At 41.3% G+C, this 18713-nt stretch overlaps 1 protein-coding gene and 1 long non-coding RNA gene across 6 annotated transcripts in view; both read right to left on the bottom strand.

Annotated features, from left to right (window-relative positions):
- Positions 1 to 177: 177 nt before the first annotated feature.
- The window catches only part of LOC122513852 (broad-complex core protein isoforms 1/2/3/4/5), a 25484-nt gene continuing 6948 nt past the window's right edge, over positions 178 to 18713 (bottom strand). Inside the window, exons 1-7 of one of the 5 annotated variants that reach the window (XM_043630326.1) lie at positions 3847 to 3909; positions 3394 to 3657; positions 2796 to 2934; positions 2194 to 2346; positions 1335 to 1673; positions 798 to 1248; positions 178 to 495 (exon numbers count right to left, since the gene is read on the bottom strand). In XM_043630326.1, the coding sequence (XP_043486261.1) occupies positions 291 to 495; positions 798 to 1248; positions 1335 to 1673; positions 2194 to 2346; positions 2796 to 2934; positions 3394 to 3657; positions 3847 to 3882 (1587 nt within the window). In that variant the 5' untranslated portion in view covers positions 3883 to 3909 and the 3' untranslated portion in view covers positions 178 to 290. Of the gene's footprint in view, positions 496 to 797; positions 1249 to 1334; positions 1674 to 2193; positions 2347 to 2795; positions 2935 to 3393; positions 3658 to 3846; positions 3910 to 18713 lie in introns of those variants that run through there. The other 4 variants (XM_043630323.1, XM_043630321.1, XM_043630322.1 and 1 more) reach the window with 4 other exon arrangements.
- The window catches only part of LOC122513855, an 8839-nt gene continuing 3743 nt past the window's right edge, over positions 13618 to 18713 (bottom strand). Inside the window, exon 2 of the long non-coding RNA XR_006302904.1 lies at positions 13618 to 13686. This is a non-coding gene — a long non-coding RNA (uncharacterized LOC122513855). The remainder of the gene's footprint in view (positions 13687 to 18713) is intronic.

The following is an 18713-nucleotide window of genomic DNA, read 5'->3' as shown; positions in this document are numbered from 1 at the left end:
GTTTCGTGATTCTCTTCACAATGAACGATTTTTATTTAAAATATCGTTAGTCTTCGAATCGGGTTTACTTCTTCTTCAATTCAGTCTCCCTTTCGAACCCCCTTGAACCCCTCCACCATTTTTCTTTTTTGTTTTCTTCTTTCTCCTCTTCTTCCCATTCGTCTTCTTTTAGTTTTTCTTCTTCTCTTATCATTCTCTGTATTTTGTCACCTTCCTCTTCATACATATAGATATAGATAACCGAAGTTAACTATTCACTATAACTTAACGATCTAATACAAGGGTAAATTTCAGCTACCCTGATAAGACATTTGATCGGGAATCGTAGATGAGTGATTCTGCGTAGGACTTTGATGAAAATGTGAGTTGGTACCGTCCTGTGACAAATCACCGACTACCGGTTCCTCGTATTTGCCTCTTTTAAAACGTCCGTACAAGGAGGAATATGGTAAATTGTAATGAATAGCTGCTTGATTGATGCTCATGTGACCTAGCCTGCAAAATAAATATATAAATGCATAAATATACATATAATAATTGATGTAAATTCAAAAAAATATGAAATAGTCTAAGGTGGATCCAAAATCTTGAAACAGCGATCAAAAGCTTTTAGACAATTTGAAAAATCAATTACTGCTTTTGTGGAGACTTTGCTTTTGGAGAAGGTCTAGATATTATTTTTTTATTCTCAAATATAAGTATAAGCTTAGCTTATAAAACGACAGGAGCTTTAACTACAATAAGACTCTCGATATTCATGTTATATTTAGCAATAATAAAAAAGAAGAAATATTTACCTGACAGCTTCTAGAGCTTCGGTCATAGCATCCTCGCTCCAAGGTGTGGGATTACTTCTACTGAGTTCAATCCCTTCTCTCTTACACCTACCATAGAGAGTTCCCGTAGGAATACCAAATTCCGTGGAAGCTCTCTGAACAGAGGTTTGACCAGATCTTATTGCTTCTAATGCACGATCCAAATCGGCAGGTGTCCAGGTAGTTGGGCTCGCGTTAAAGGGTGCAGCTAATCTAATACCCTCTCTTCTTGCTATTTTGTAAAGTGTACTGGAAGGTATACCAAAAGCTTTCGATGCCTTGTTAGCTGAGATCGTTCCTGTTCTTAGTGCCTCCAATGCATTATTCAAACTCTCATCGCTCCAGGATTTCGTAGGTCCGTCCTTTTTTGGCGTGTCGATTCCTAAACGATGAGCTCTTTGCCAGAGCGTCGTTGATGGGATTCCAAATGCAGCTGGAAAAAAACGAAATCAAATAAATTACATTGAAAAGATTTTTAATCTAAAATGTGTGTGTGTATGTGAATTTTTGTATATTTACCAGATGCTTTCGTAAGACTCATATCGTGATTTCTTAATGCTTCCAACGCAGCATCCATGTCCTCCTGTGTCCAAGATTTATTACCATGATGATGTGAACTCGACTGTCCAGAATGACCTCTCGAATTATTTTCACCCGAGTCCGAATGAATCGAACTGCCAGAGGGCATGAGTCCGAGAAGTTCAGGCGTTATCATCATCATATTATCGCTGTCCGCAGCATTTTTTGAGCTTACACTAGCTCTGTCCGACATGTGACTGTCGATATCGATCGTGTCCGAAGAATCCATCGTGTGCAGGGTTTCGAACTTGATCTTCACTGTATCGCAATTTTGTATCTCTGATTGTGAGTAGAAAAAGGACAAAAAGAAAAAAAAACCCCATTGGAAAAAGTGTAATCAAATATAAAACAATGTATATAACTTTTTTTGAATAGAAAATTATTTATTCGGGGCGGGGCGGGGGGGTAGAGAGAGAAAGAGAGAGAGATGTACAAGTATTAGGTTCGCAAACGAGAAGATCGTTAAAAAGGTAAATCTAGATGCAAGCATCATTATAAACGAGGCTGCGTGGGCCGTTACGAATAGAGCAACGCAAATCTAATCCCGGTCAGTTAAGCACGATTAGACCAATTACTTTGACTCCCTTTTAGCCTAATGACCGACTAGTCTTTTATCCTGCTTTTTTTTTTTTGTTCAGATCAACCAGTTCTTCCACCCCCTTGTTGCGCATTGTCGTCATATCTTTTATTTAATATTTTCGTAATATTATATAAAGAAAAAAAAAGGTGTGATGTAATAATATTAAGGAATTGAAGAAAATCCTTGTATATAGCTTGTAACGTAAGTGAGTATTCTTACCAGTCGAATGATGATCAGAGTCTCGCAAATGAGTGATGGTGGTACCGACCAAAGTAGCGCTAGGTGGTGTGGGCTGTGTTTCTGGAGGCAGATCTACCTCAGGATCTGGGTGATGACCGTAATGACCTAGCCCTGTGTGACAGAACATGTCACCTTTTTATTCCGAGTGAAAAGGGTCTGTCCCCACCGGCCCTAAAACTGGTAATCCGCCCCACACCTGTAACCCTCGAAGTTCCGAACGTGATCCAATTGCTTGATGCGATTTGATATGCTTCGATCACGGAAACAACATCGAACGATGGTATATTATCATCGTTTTTAGTCCCCCATATCCTTAAATCATTAGGGATTTATTTATCGTACCGACTTCGATTGATGTTTATTATTATCATCATCCACCTTTCTTTCTCTCTCTTTCTTTTTTATTTCTTTATTTGTCTTTATTTCTTTTGCACTTTCTCTTTGAGCGAAATCAGTCGGTTCCGACAGGAACGCACAAACGCACGCGGCGCGTGTTTTCGTAGGTCTAGAAAAGAGAAGGGACCTTTTCGAGAAATCCAAAGGTTCAGGTGTGGGGCGCAGAACTCAGCTGATTGGCTTACCGTTATTGTTGTTGTTGTTTGTACCGTTAGCGTTGTTGGTGCTATTGTTACTGTTACGTTGGCAGCTTTCCAGAACTACTGCTGCTGCCGCTGCCACCTCCGTGCACTCTTCATCTTCTACCTGCCAGTCTCTGCGATTCTGCAAAATTTACCAACGTCATTATTATAGATTGTATTTAATTTATTATTACGATGTCTTCTTAAACCCGATTCAAACATTTTTGCCGATTCACTTTGACGTCACGTTAATATCAGATCTCAATGAAACACTATCATTAGGAATGTTTGAACATGATCAGATATTTAGTCTGAATTACTTTGACGTCTCATTTTAAAACGGAATACGCTAATAAAATCTTGAATTAAATCATCAATCAGCGATCTCTCTCTCTCTCTCAACGTGACTTTGATTTCTTATTTTTAAACGGATGTTGTAAACCTTTTTGAATGTAATCATCAGGTTTAATATCTGGACATGATTCAAACATTAAATAATTAATTGAATAATTAATTGTTATCGGTGGATATTAATGATAATGTTAGTATATATTTTTATGAATTCTTTTGGATCATCGGATTACTTTTGTTTCTAACTTACCTCTTTATTTTTGCGATGGTAACTATCACTGTCCTCTTCCTCTTTATATCTATCGTAATGCCTAGAATCAGTGGCACGAGGCTCAAATGATGTCCTCGTTCTCTTGTACCTTGGATAAGGTCTCTTCAACCTGGTAAAGTTGAATCTTTGTGAACCAGGTTCTCTCGGTGGTGAGCTTAAACTCACTGATGGTGGCCCGTCCTTACTTTCAGGTACTTCACAGAGGCCCTTGATTTTCAATTGGTCGGCCGTTTTCAAAAGCGACTGCAAACAAAAACGTAACATACAAATAATATTTCATCGACAATTTCAACCCTCAAATTCAAATAATAATCTGATCTAATCTGATCCGATTGAATCTGATTTGATTTGTAAGGAAACAAAAGAAAAACAAAAAAAAAAGAATTTTCATACAAATGTACAACGTTAATCTATGGAAATACAAATACCAACCCCCGAATTATGATCACTAATTTTCATTATATTCATACGATCACTTTTTTAGCGATAAAATCAAGTAAACGATTTTCAAAAAGATACATCTCTTGTCGTACGAATTCTCTCCTATCTGATCTTAACCTTGAAAAAGTACAGAGAGAACCGTGGGAAAAGAGAAAATATAACTGTGGATCGAGGTTAAGGTTACAAAGAAAAAGAAATAGAAAAAGAGGAAGAGAAAAAACGGAAAAAGAGAGAGAGAGAGAAAAAAAGAAAGGAAAATACAAATAAAAAAATACTCGATCAAACGCAAATCAATTCAACAATAAAAATTGTCAGTGTAATAATATCCTCTATATTATATAAGTAAGAGCAAGAAAATAATAAAATGAAATTATTAAAAAATCGAGCAAACAAAATACCTACATCGGTGATAAACATGAATGAATAAGAAAAAAAAGAAAGAAAGAAGAAGAAGAAGAAGAAGAAGAAGAAGAAAAAGAACATAGAAGGAAAGAAAGAGAAGAGGAGAAAATAAAATAAAGAAATACGAAGAGCCACGTGGAAAGAAGAGTGGAGAGCGGGGGAGGGAGGGAGGGAGGAGGGGGGCAAAGTAAATAAAAGAAAGAAGAAGAGGAAAAAGACGGAGTGAATGACTTTGATAGACGAAAAAGGAAGGTGGTCGACATGAGAGTTTTAGGGGGTTCGAGGTGGGGTGGAAGGGGTGGGTGGGTTGGGTAGGCAAACTACTCGTAGAGAAAAATCCACGTGGTTCCTGCTAGGAGTCAGATTGTCGGTCTGGAAACCGTTGGCAGGTTCTGATGATGATCGAAGAGAGTAGGAAGAAGGGATGGTAGGTAGAGGGTGACGCGTTGAGGGAAGAGGAGAAGAGAGGGTTGTGAAGGGGCATGGCGGAGGGGGGAGGGGTGGCGAGGCTTGAAATTCGGAACGTTCCGTGGCTTCGCGTTCTTTAATCAAGACAGAGGGGAGGGCGGGCGGTACGATTAGGTGGGGTCGAAGAGAGCCAAAAGGGGTTGGTTTAGGCGAGGGGGTAGAAGGGCAGAGGGGTTGGACGGGTTGGTCGGCGAGTAGAGTTGGAAAGTTTGGAGGTGGTGGCGGCCTGGCTGGAGGGAACGGAGGGTGGGTGGTGGTAAGAGGTGGGTTGGGCTGCTGCCGTCGGCTGGCTCGAGAGGGGGTGAGTCGCGAGGGATGCCAACGACGGACGCCGGCGAATCGGCTCGGTTGAGTCGCGAGGGGGCGGCAGCAGCAGCAGCGGCAACGAGACGGTTCTGTGTTGCTGTGATGCTGGGGGTACCAGGTATATTTGTATTTGTAGTAGTAGGACGAGTAGTAATGGTGGTGGTGATGGTGGTGGTTCTGTTGCTGCTGCTGCTGCTGCTGCTGATATAGAGGGGAGTGCCAGCAAAAACGCCCGCAGGAAGAATGGGGAGGCCTCCGACGCGGCTGTCGCGGCCCCAGGGCCGTATCGACCACCCCCCAAACCCACGGCACTCTATATTCTCTCTCCGGAGAGCGAAAGAGAGAGAGAGAGCCACTGACTAACACTTGGATACTTGTTAGTTTTTTCTTTAGATTTACGGATATATATATATATGTATATATAATGTTGATGATCGGACGATTAGTTTTTGGGTTGAATTATTTGATTACGTTTTGATAGAAACGTTACGTTCTAAAATTATTTACGGGAAAACTTTATTAGATTTGTGTATTTCTTTACTGTAGAGAAATGTATTATTATCTTAAATTAATTTAAAGTATATATATATATCTAGTCTCTTGATATTTATATTTAATTAAATAAGAGTTTGTTTTCCTTTACTATTATTAACGTAATTAGATTTGAAATACCGAATGGGGGAGGGGAAAAAGTAAAAAAGAAACATAGAAGATATGTATTTGTTTGTCCGAGAGAGGAGCGATTAGTTAGATTATTTAAGAGAGAGAGAGACGTTAATAAAATCGTCTAGGGGAAACGTTCGCGAATCGTTCGCCGTTGGGGCTCGACGAGCCGTGGTGGCTTCGTCGATGTTGGTCGTGGGGTGCATGGTAATCGAACGTCTGCGTCGGGCATGCTCGACGACGACGAGGCTGCTAGGACGATTTCGTTATCGACGAATAATTACGATCGAAGCGCCCCGGAGACGGCAAAATCGTCTCGCCCCATGACTGAGAGAGGGAGAGAGAGAAAGAGAGACAGAGAGAGAGAGAAGAAAAAATCCTTTACGGTTATTATATACACCCGTATGAATCATTCAAAGTAAACCAAAAACGATGTAACTTTTTTAGGATTTGCTTTAATATTTTTTCTCTCCGAAATATTTGTAACCGAGGGAGGGGAGGGGGATGCACGAGCGCGCTTATTAACTTTGTCTATTTTAAAATACATTTTCTTTGGTTTTTCTTTTTTTAATGACGTTTTCAATTTAGTTTGCTTCTTTTTCCTAATTTAAGTTTTTCTACGTCGTTTAACGGATTCGACAAATTTATAGACAATTATATATATAAACGTGAACGCGAATGAAAATAAATGTATAAAATTTAAATATAAAACATGGAATCGATGATAGAAAAGTACGCGGACAACGGGATCAAAATATATAATCCCGATATAAATAAAAATTATAAAATAAAGAGAAGGAAAAAAGAAACGATTCGCTTTTAAAGGGTGATCGATCTCTAAAAGAAAAACAGAAGCACCTAAGTAATATATATATATATATATATATATATACACTGTTCAAGCGGAATATCGTTTTATCTTAAAGTCGACAATCGCCGTTAGCATCTAACAACAAACAAGGTATAGAAGAGAGTAAGGAAGAAAAAGAACAACAACAATAACAAAAAGAATAAGAATAAGAATAAAAAACAAGATCCCATCCCTTCCTTTCCTTTTCTCACTCCCTCTCATTCGGAAAACAGCATTTCAGTGTTCGATTAAACGAATAAAAAGGGGTAGGCTCGGATAAAGGAAGAGAGATGCGAGAAAAAGAACAGAATAGAATGGAATAGAATAGAATAGAATAGAATAGAATAGAAAAGAATAGAATAGAATAGAGTAGAATAGAATAGAATAGGAAAGAAAAGAAAAGAAAAGAAAAGAGTAAAGAAAAGGAAAGGAAAGGAAAGGAAAGGAAAGGAGAAAGGAAAAAGAAAAAAAAGGTCGAATGGCACGCTGCGACAAGGACGACGGCGTCGGCTGCGAGAAACACGGACGATCGGGTGCTGGTGAAGAGGGTTGTGCTGAGGGTAGTGCAGGGTAGCGAGTGAGTGAGTGAGTGAGTGAGTGAGAGAGAGAGAAATAGAGAGAAGAGGGTAAGCAAGCTGAGGGTGAGAGGCCTGCCGGAGATGGTTGGTCGTTCGCTCTCCGGAGGTGGATGCATAGGGGTGGTTGGTGGTGATGGTGGTGGTGGTGGTGGTGGTGGTGGTGGTGGCATCGGTTCGGAGGCAAGAGGGAAAGCCAACGGTAGAATCCAACCTCACCAATCAATACTTAGGGTTCAAGGGCATCGCCCGACCAATTATACCCTACTAATTGCCGCGAAACGAGAGAAAGAAATCCCTTTTTTTACTTCAAACTTTATTATACTATTCTCTTATACTGATATTAGAACGTGTATTACATCTATCTAAACAATTTAACTCTACTCGTATATATATTTTTAGTTTAGTTCATTTTCATCGAATTGGCTAAATGCTATTATTGGGCGTTACAAAACCACCCCCGCATACAACACACCCCCATATTTTATTTATCTTGAATTATGTTACTTGATTAAATAGGACTTAACAAGTGTAATGTTATATCGGATGCTACGAATATTTCTTTATCGATTATATATTTTTTTTATTTATTTACCCCTTTCGTCTACGTCTATACGGGAACTTTTTAAGAAACCAATAAACGTTTGCAATTAAATTTACTCGAAAAGTTCTTCTTCTCGATTTATTAGATATAACAGTGTGTTGTATTAATATTTTTTGATTAATAATCAACATCAATTTATCGGACAATTTTATAGATCAAAAGAAATGAAAAATATTATGGTAAATAATTTTTATTTCAATTTGTTAAATATATAATGTTACCTCAAGTTTCTTGATAAATATACGGCACCGATGATATTATAAACGCATGAAATGTGTGTTCTGTATATTTTTATTTAAATTAATAACTCATTTGAATTTTGAGATTATTATTATTTTCACGATATTTCATTTCAATCGAATCTATTCTCAATTCAAATTATATTTAATTACTTAATCTTTAGAATGATATATAAATAAAATAAATACGTTGTAGAATTTTATTAATGAATTCTAATGGAAAAATCACAGCGCGTTTAGTTAGAAAAAGGAAAAACCCAAATGATATTAGATAAGAGATAAAAAAGAACGTGATCGAGGATTTCAAGTTCACGAGGAAGATTTCTTCTAAGAATGGGCGGGAAAAATAAAGTAAGAAAGAAAGAAAGAAAGAAAGAAAGCAAGAAAAGGAGGTGGGGAAATGGGAGGGAGGGAGGGAGGAGTATCGAAGAAGTCCAACAGGTGTAAATCCGCAAAAAGATCGACCGTGGAAACGTTTCCAGAGAGAGAGAGAGAAAAAGAGAAAGAAAAAGAGAAAGAGAAAAAGAGTGAGTGAGTGAGTGAGTGAGAGAGAAAAAGAGAGAAAGAGAGTAGAAAGAGAGGAAGGGCGCTGAGAATGAAAGACAGAAAGAGAAAAAGAGAAAGAAAAAGAGGGAGGTAGGGAAGTAGGTAGGTTGGGGTGGGTGGTTGGGTTGGGTGAGTGAATGGGAGGGAGGTGGGGTGGGGGATGCTTTCCACGAGAGAAAAAGAGAAAGAGAGAGAGGAAGATAGCGTATACGGGGCTACAAAATGGTGTAAGGTGCTTTTATACATGGACACGAGAGAAAGAGTCTTGAGACTGAAAGCAAAGAAAACGGGGGTAAAGGGTGGGGAGTTGGGGTTGGAAAGGGAGGAACAGAGAAATAGAAAGAGAAAGAGATAGGAAGAGATAGAAATAGGGAAAAAGAAAGAGAGAGAGAGAGAGAGAGGGAGAGCATGAAAGAGAAGGAAGGAAGAAAAGGAAGAAGTGGGGATTCCTCGAAGACGGTTGTAGGGTCGTCTCCACACTATTACGAATACGGCGCCATAACGGAATTGATAATGTAACGGGCGTCACGAGCATAAACTCTTACTCTCTTCTCTTTCTTACTACATAACCTCCTTTCTGAATGGGGGCACGACCCTGGGCCACCAGTACCATTACCAGTACCAGTACTTGTATCCAGTACCAACCAAGTACCAGCACACCACACCACACCACACCACGTGCTCTTTTTTCTAGACTAAAGGTTAGTGTACATGAGGATTTCTACGTCTCTGTTTGTTTGTTTGAAGAATGTACCACCTCCTCCTCCTCCTATCGTCGTAAGCTTGAGATATGAAATGTTGAAAGTTAGAAAAAACTTTTGCCGCCTTAAAAAGTGCCGATTTGAATGTCAGATTTAAATTGCCCGCGTAATGGAGGATTATATTTTGATTGTTAGAGATAAAGAAAGATAGATGCAACCCGTTCGTTCGATCGTTTGTTTTTTTGTTTTACGTGATTTATATTTTTCTTAGAGTTTCGTGCCAAATGAGAAAGTTTTAGGGTAGGATTGTTTCGTTTGAATTTTTTTAAAGAAAGAACAACTTTCGATATGGGTGGGTTCGTTAGTTATTTATCATTCAAGGATCAAGATACGCCAAATGATGAATGTTTAAGAACGTGATATGAGAAATAAGAGATCAAAAGTAATACGAACAAACGAAAGAACGAACGAACGAATGAACGAGCTTTGAGATTGATGTACATATGCACATTGAAGGAAGTATTCTTGAAGGGTCTCTCTTTTTATCACGGTTACGATATTTGATATACTTTTTCTTGTTAATTAATTACTTCTCAAGCATGCATTAATTATTATCAGATAAATCATACCACTTTGCGTTACGAATATAAAACAGCGTTCATTTAGCCGACAGCAGTAATAAAAAAAAAATACAAAGTTCATCGAAACGAACAGTTCAAAGAAGCGAGTTAGAGAAAAGAAGAAAAAAAAGGCGGGCAAAAGAAAAATTTTTCCCGCGCATTTTACAGACAATGGGGGGGGAGGGGAACGTTCCGTACAATCTCGGCGGATGGAAAAGGAAAACAAATATTTAATAAAAAATAGGATTTAAAATAGAAGAATAAAACAAAATAAATAACACGCGAAAATGTGGTGTATGCAATTTTATACGTTCGCGCATGCATACGTTTTATGCAAACATACGAAATGCATAAATAAAAACTATAATGACGCGCAAGGACAAAACTTGTTAAAAAATCAATCGAATTTATAATTAATGTTATAATTAAATGCAATAAGTTCACATATGCAAATTCCATTGTTTCGCCGTTTCTTATGCAACATGTCAGGAAAGGAAACGAGCGAATGAACCAACCAATGAACCAATGAACCAACCAACCAACCAACCAACCAACCAATGAACGAATAAATAAACGAACGAACGAACGAACTAACTAACGGCAGCTACGAAATTCCAACGAATCGTTCCTTCCAACACACGGCTGACTCGGGTATCGTGGCAACGCGACGGATTTGCGAAGCAAAGTCGAGAGAGGAGGCGAACGACCGGGGCCGCGAAGTAGTCTGGCTATGGGACGCATTAAATATTCTCGAGGCACAAAAATATCTCCGAAAGGCGAATGGCGGGCAAGAGCCCGAAAGAAGGGACGAGGGGGGGAAGGGGAGGCTGATGGAGAGCGGGTGGACGAGTATATATGCGTGCAAAATATTCGCGCTTTGCGTCCCACCCTCCAACCCCTCCTGCCCACTTCCTCTTTCTCGCTCTCTTTTTCAAAGAGGATGGAAAAAGAACGGATGATAATAGAAAAAGAAAGAGAAGGAAGAAGAAAAGGGGCAGAGAGGGAAACGTGACGAGTCATAGGTATGTTCCGTGGTAGCGCGAAGGAAGTTATATCGTTTATCACTCACCTGGCTGCGGTACTCCGTAGGTGGACGGTCCCCCGGCGAGAAGGAAGAGGAGGATGGGGATAAGGAGGTGGAGGAGGTTGGGAAACGTGCAAGGAAATAAGAAGAAGCAGAAGTAGAAGTAGAAGTAGAAGTAGAAGAAGAAAAAGAAGGATTAGAAGTAGAAGGAAGAGGAAGAGAAAGAGGAGAAAGAGGAAAAGGAGGAGGGGGAGGGGCAGGAGGGGGAGGAAGAAGAAGAAACGAGGAAGTGTAGGAAGAAAAAGAAGATAGGAAGGAAGAGGATAAAGAGGGGGGCAGGACGTAGGGGGAGGAGGAGGAGGAAGGATGAGGTGGTGGAGGAGGAGGTGGCGGTGGAGGAAGAGGAAGAGGAAGAGGAAGAGGAGGAGGAAGGGAGGAGGAGGAGGAGGAGGAGAAGGAGAAGGAAGAAGAGAGGAAGAGAAATCACAAGGTGAAAACGAGGTGGTGCCGGCGTTATTACAGGCGACGCCGCGAGAAAGCCGAGCGTGATCGTGTACGAAGAGGTTACGAGCACGTAGAACGGAAGGATAATTCCTGGCAGGGCCTGATCTCCTACGCGGCGAAGCCCAACGAAAGTGAAATGGCATTCGGCGCTCAGTTGCGCTGAGGGCGCACGGCATTCGGAGGTGGCGGAGGCGGACGAGGAGGTAGAAGAGGAGAGGAGGAGGAGGAGGAGGAGGAACACAGTGGTGTGCGGTGGTAGGTAGTAGGCAGTAGTAGGCAGTAGTAGCGTAGAGTCGTAATAGCAATAGTAGTAGTAGTAGTGCAGTAGTAGGTGGAGGGCGGAGGAGGAGGAAGAGGAAAAGGAGGAGGAGGAGGAAGAGGATGAGGAAAGGACGCCGCGAAATTCGCCGACGCGACGAACAAGGACGGACTACTCGGCCCGTGCTCGAGCGCGTACGACGACGAAAACTCGCGGGGGATGCGTGCTCGTCGCTGGACAGAGAGCGAGTGAATCGACGCTTCGGCCGTGCAAGCGAGCCGGCTGCACCTGACCGGTCGCCGCCTCGGGCGGCGATGCGGGGGCCGCGGGGTCGGGGGCTGCTAGCGGCGCGTCGGGACACGACGCGGGTGGTGGGAGCACGCAGAGAGAGAGAGAGGGGGTGGCGGTGCGCTCGACGGAAACGCCGCTGTCTCCTACGTGAACTCGACGAGGACGCAGCGAGTCGCTTATAACAGGGAGGAGGGAGAGGAGGAGGAGGAGGAGGAGAAACGTGCCGGACGAAGACGGATGCAAGCCTCGCGAGAGAACGGAGCACCAACGACGTCGACGGCGACGGCAACGACGGTGACGACGGTGACGGTGACGACGGTGACGACGGTGACGACGACGACGAGACGGAGACGATCAACCGCTAACGGCTGTAGGAGCGACGCAGATAGGATTATGACTCGCGTGAACGCGTACGCCGGCGACATCGGTCGACTCGATCTATCTATCTCCCTCTTTCTCTCTCTCTCACACACATCACTGTAGTAGAGACATGTAACGCGTGCACGTGTGTGCACACGACCAATGACAGTGCCGTACATTCTCTCTAGAGTACCCATGTCTTCCTTCCCCTTCTCTTCCTCCTCTCGCATCTCGTTTCCTACCCGTAACGCTACTGCCGACGACGATACCGAGGACGAGGACGACGACGACGACGACGACGGTATATGTTTCATTAGCGACACACAACATGCAAGCCACCTGGACCGTCACGTTAATCGTAACAAATGGCCGTATTTGCCAGCGTAGACTACCCTTACTTTATCATTCCATGCATGTATGTACGTATGTACAAATGTATGTATGTACGTATGTACCATACGTACACGTTCTGCTACGAGTCGACTACAAAGTAGTAATAAGCGCATGCAAAACACTCTCTTGGAATACTATTTTTCTTTTAATGTTTCTTCCAGGAGCTTTTTTACCTCGTTCAATTTCAGCATCGGTTTTATCTTACTTTCTCTATTTTTCTTCTTTCTTGTTTTCTTTTTTTTATATTAATATACGACGAATTATTTCGTCGTGCTCGTATTAATTGCAATATGAAATTAAAGTATTAATAAAGCTTATGACGAATTAATTCTAATATCGTAATAAAAGAAAAAAAGTAAATTTTTTTATGCCCGAATTATAAGATAGAAAATAAAATCAGGGTCTTGATTGGGGCACTTGAACGTTTTAATACGGCCCTGGCGAAAGTCTAATGGTATTGGAGCAACAAGGAGGGATAGAGAGAGAGAGGGAGAGGGAGAAAGAGAATGACTGAGTGAGATAGAATGAGGAGGGTCGCAGGGAGGAACGAAAAGGGATGACCGAGTAGACGTTGAAACCGAAGGTATGCAGGCGACAGAGAGAATCGATCTATCGGAACTCCGCCGCGGGACGAGGATAATCTCGAGAAGGGTAGACCGTCAGGAGGAAGTGGGGGCGAACAGGAGGTTGAGGAGAAGAGAGGTGGTGGAGGAGGGCGTCGTTGTTTGGCCGTCCACGCGAGACCGCGAGCCGCTCCGGTATTGGTTAATACCGCACTCTCTTCCTCAGAGCTGTCCCTTTTCTTCGAGACGATTTAAGCCGCTTTGTGCACGGCCTTTGCGCGCGTTTCGCTACCGCCGCCGCCGCCGTTTCTTTGAATCCTATCGTGGATCTATTTTCCCCTTCCCCCATCGTTCTTTTCTTCATCATACTTTCTTTGCTTCATACTTTACTTTCTTTTCTTTACTTTTCTTTCTCCCCCTTTTTTTTTTATTTTTTTAATTCTCTCTCCCTGTCCTTTTAACACTTTATGTAAAAACGATTAAATCGATGTGTTGCTTAAAATTTGAAATAAAATTAATTTATTTATAGAGAGGGAGGGGGGAATTTAATAATATGAAAGAGAGAGGTAAGATTATGTTAATAAATATTGTATGTTATATCAGATTTGATCTATTTTATCTTTGTATGCGAGAAATCTGTGATACCACGTGGATAGGAAAACAAGAAGAACAAAAAAGAAGAATGAAAGGAAGGGCGGAAGGGCGGAAGGAAGGAAGGAAGGAAGGAAGGAAGTGTTAGCGTGGGGTGCAAGGAGGTGGAAGGGAGGGAGAGAGAGAGAGAGAGAGAATGCAAGTAGGAAGAAGAAGAAGAAGAATAGACGATGAAAGCAAGCAAAAAGGAGAACACCTTGGCGCGAGGAATCTCCACAAATAAAAAAGAAAGAATAAAAAAGAGAGAACTTTCTAAAATATCTACTTCGCGAAAACTTCTCTTCCTGTCTTTCTAATAAAATATTTCTCTCAAATAGATTATTAAAAAAAAATATATATTTATATATAATATATGTCTTAACAATAAACTTTATATTATGTGAAAATCAAAGTAACAATATCGATTAAAATCATATTACTAGAAAATAAGAAGAAATAGATATAAAAGATTTAGTTTTATTTGTTTTAAGAGCCCATATGCTGATTAAGACCAACCCTGACGAACGACGTCATCGTCATCGTCATCGTTCCGTCACCGTAGTCGTCGAGCCGACTCGGCAGCGATCGTGCGAGCCCGTGGGCTGCTGTCACGGAGGGGGATGGTAAAGAGGTCTACAAATTCGAGAGAGGGAAAGAGGAAGAGATGCACGAAAAGGGAGGAGGGTGGTTGTGTAGAGAGAAATGTGAACCCAAAGTCTGAACGGGCGAGACGGAATACACGTAAAACACACGCACAACACGTACGTACACACATATGTACATTCAACGTGAATAAATATATACATATATATTTCATATATGTATGCGTGTTGCGTGAGAGACGAAAGTAAAGAGTGGGAGATAGGTGCCGAAGGAGTAAAAAGAGGTAAAGGAGGGGCCTACGATTCGAGAGGGATGTGGAGAAGGGAGGGAAGAAGGAGAGGGGGAAAGGGAAACGGCAGAGCTTGCGCGGACAAAGGGAATCTGCGCGGCGGCGGTGTGTGGTATGGTGGTGGTAGTGGTAGTGTGGTGAAGCGTAGCTCCAGTCGCTTACCAACTTACGTACGGTACACGTACACATACATACACCTACGTACGCATGCATGCATATGTATGTACATACATATATACGTTGAAACGGGTGCTAAGCATAAATACACGCGCCACCAGAGAAAAAGAGGGGGGAGAGAAAGAGAGGAATATGTGTATGTGCATGTATGCGCGCGCGTATGTGAGAAAGAGAGAGAGAGAGAGAGATACAGAATGGGGCCGCGTATGGTGGTAGGCCAGCCAGACGGCGAAGGTTCGCGCACGCATGCACACGATGCGGTGCAGAAACCACGCCGCCGTTGGTACAGTCGATGAAAGAAGCACAAATTTCATCTTCCCCTCTTTTTTTTTCTTTTTCTTTCTCTTTCTCTCTTTCTTCGTCCCGTTTTACTCAACACAGCTTGTTTCTTTTTCTCGAACGATTGAGGAAGAAAAAGGAAGTGAGAAGGGAGGTAAGCGGTGAAAGGGGAGGAGACTCAAGAGGAATAATACGGTCAGGAGAAAGAAGTTCGAACTATTCCTCCTACTCCTTCTCTACCTTGCACTCTCCTAACCGACCAACTTTATCCTCATTTTCCTTCTCCTCTTTCCCACTTCTACTATTACTACTCGCTCTCTTTCTTTCTTTCTTTCTTTCTTTCTTCTCATCGAAGCAATGAGCTCACGTTCGGTCGTTCACGCGACGAAAAGAATTATCGTTCACACGTATCATATGTTATTATATATATGTGTACGTGTACGTGCATATACACTGTATGCATATGTACACACACGTACAAGAGACGCAGTGGTATGGCGGCGGGCTGGCGAATTCAGCACAGCGTGGCCCGAACACCACACCACGCTGGAAAGTACAGTCGAGTAAGGAAGCCGTGCATTTGATCGGCTTCTTTGAGCTATGTGAACAACTTTTGTTTCATTCGAGATAGACAGGAAAAGAGAAAGAAGATAAATGCTGTTTGAAAACAATCAGAGATAAAAAAAAAATAGAAATAAAAATTATGAGAGGGGGCGACCGAATCGAAGGGTACGTTACTGCGTTTTCCCGTTCCCAGGAATCTCTACGATTTCCCCGCGAATTTTCAAATGTTTCGTTTCTTTAAGCATTTCGATTTTTGATAACAAAAATAAAATATTTGTCAACTGATGATATTTCCTTTTTCGTGACAAGAAATATACTCTGCTTTTTGCATCAAAATTATATCTCCCATTAAATGATTGATTATTAAAATAATAATTATTAATATATATTTGTTTTTAATGTAAGATGTGTGAGTTGTTTTATTTTCTTTGTTCTTAGATTTATGATACGAAATGAATTTCAGGTGTTTCGTTTGCTAAGTATGTGTGTATGCCAATGAATAAATGTGTGTAGGAAAAGAGTGTTTTGAGATATAGATCGTTTTGAATATAAAATCTCTCCTCTCTCTCTCTCTCTCTCTTTTTATACGGAACGGAAGCAAGTATATGCAGACGACTTTCTTTCCGTCTTCTACGTCCGCTCGCTCGAGATCTCGAGATCTTACCCTACACTTCGAAGTTTCTCTTGAAAGAAAGGATACCGATCGTGAGTGAACAAGGTCATTGGAGAACGCCAATGCTTAGCGCTCTCTTTCGTGTAATCGATCGATGAATCTTACAAGATGGCGCCGTGATTTCTTCGCTACACTTTCGGAATAAAATCAAAATTGAACAAAAAAAGTTATTGTATAAATCGACGCGACACAAATTAAGAATTTATTTTTCTTAAACTAACATATTTAATTTATTAATTCAAAATAAAATAAGATAAATGAGAGAAGAAAAAAGAAAATTGTTCGGAGGAACAACGGTCAAATTGAAGATCGAAGCGGTACAAAAGATTCGGTTAAAAATATCTCCGGACGGGCGAACTGCAACAAAATGTTGGGCTTATTTTTAAAGTAAAAAATAAATAAAAACCAGGGAGCGGGGAGGAAAAAATAAAACGTCTGATAAATTAAAAATAAAAATAACGAAAGAAAGTTTTTCGGGGAGATACGCTAAAAATTGGAGACCGAAGCAGAAAATCTTGAATGGAGGGGATATAGGAAGGGGTTACGAGGAGGGTGGTTGGTTAGGCTGGTAGGTAGGTACCAATCACGCTCGTGAGCATCGTTGCGTGCGAGCACGTCCTCTCTGCTCGACGGAGTCTCGTGCGAATGCAAAAAAAAAAGAACAAGGAAAAGAAGAAGAAATATAAGGGGAAAAAAAATAAAATATGGAGAGGTATGAGAAACGAAAAAAACAAACAAAAAAAAATATAAGGAGCGCAGAAAAACAAAATAAAAATGACGAAACTCACAGGAGCCACCCACCGGGCGAGCAGGTTCTCCTTTTCCCACCACACCACACCACCACCACCATATTATACTACACTATCATACAATTATGCTACAACCATATATACCGCCACTACTACCATGCTACTATTCTTCTCATCAAGTCACGTGCGCAAGCGCATTACGTACTTACTTTCTTACTTGCACGCATTTTTGCGAAACACGAGTCGCCAAACGAAAGACAAAGAACAAAAATCGGAAAGAGAAGAGAAAGGAAATAGACAGAGACGCGAATAGATCGGAGGAGGACACGGAGAATATTCAATCGTCCAGCAGTTCCAAAAGATCGTTTAGTGAGGTAGGGGTAAGGGGAGAAGGGTGAGAAGACTAAGGGGGTGGGGGTTTACAGAAAAAGCGCGGGTAGAAGCTTTCGAAAAGCAAGCAAACTCATTGCCGACGACGGCCGGAAGAACGAGCTTGAGAGAGCCGAAGAGATGGGTTAAGGGCAAGGTTGAGGGTGAGGGTGGAAGGGAATGTGGGAGTACGATGAGGAGGAGAAAGAGTGATGAAGGGGAGGGGGAGAGAAGCGGGAACGTACAGATTAGAATTATCTTTGAGTGTGTATTACGTACACTATGATGAATATACATATACATTTAAATACATTAAAGCATACAGCATATACGTACGTGTACGTATGTATATATGCGTAAAGATCGATGCGGAACGCATCTTCGATGAATTCGAAGCTTATGTGGGGTAGGTGTAGATGCTTGAGGGACGCGCGGCGGGTCTCGGTGGCGGCGGCGAGTGCACGCGAAAAGTGCGGGGGAAATCAAACGTACTTCAACGTGTAACACAACGTTGTATCGAAGGTCTCGTTGCAAGCGAGTAAATCGTCGCGATTACAAAGTGTGATCAATAATAATGATCTTGCTGGTTAAAAAGAAAACCCGTAATTGTATGATCTTTTTACATACAATATTCTGTAAATTATTCTTTCGTAACGTTTATTTTCTTTTTTTTCCCCCCTTTTTTTTCTTCTTTTTAATGCAATTCAACGCGATAAAAAGTAAAGTAATCAGTAACTAGCGGTGTATAACGTTGGTTACCATAGCATACGAAGGACTCGTAGAAACTTAGGCGAATATTATCATGTATGGCGTGAATAGAAATGTATTTTTACTTGCTACGAATGTATTTTTGTTTAATTCGTTCCCACGAAAATGATTAAAACCGTTAGTTTGTTTTCTTTGTCTCTATTTCATACATCAGTGCTTCTCTATTTGATAATTGGGTTCGCTGAGATACGGAAGTATGATGATTTGAGAATCACTGGAATGCGGTGAACAGAGCGGTCGTAGCCTTGATTACTGGACAATGGAACCTAACGAGAGACAGGGTTGATGCTGTCTTTTATAATACTCTTTCTCTCTCTCTCTCTCTCTCTTTGCCTTTCTCTTTCTTTCTCTCTATTATACTGCCACTCTAAAGTAAAATATTGTAGAAT

Source organism: Polistes fuscatus, unplaced genomic scaffold (genome assembly GCF_010416935.1).
Source record: "Polistes fuscatus isolate 324 unplaced genomic scaffold, CU_Pfus_HIC Scaffold13, whole genome shotgun sequence".
Classification (NCBI taxonomy): domain Eukaryota; kingdom Metazoa; phylum Arthropoda; class Insecta; order Hymenoptera; family Vespidae; genus Polistes; species Polistes fuscatus.
The sequence above is the reverse complement of the archived record's forward strand: the minus strand, read 5'-3'. Positions and strand labels throughout refer to the sequence as shown.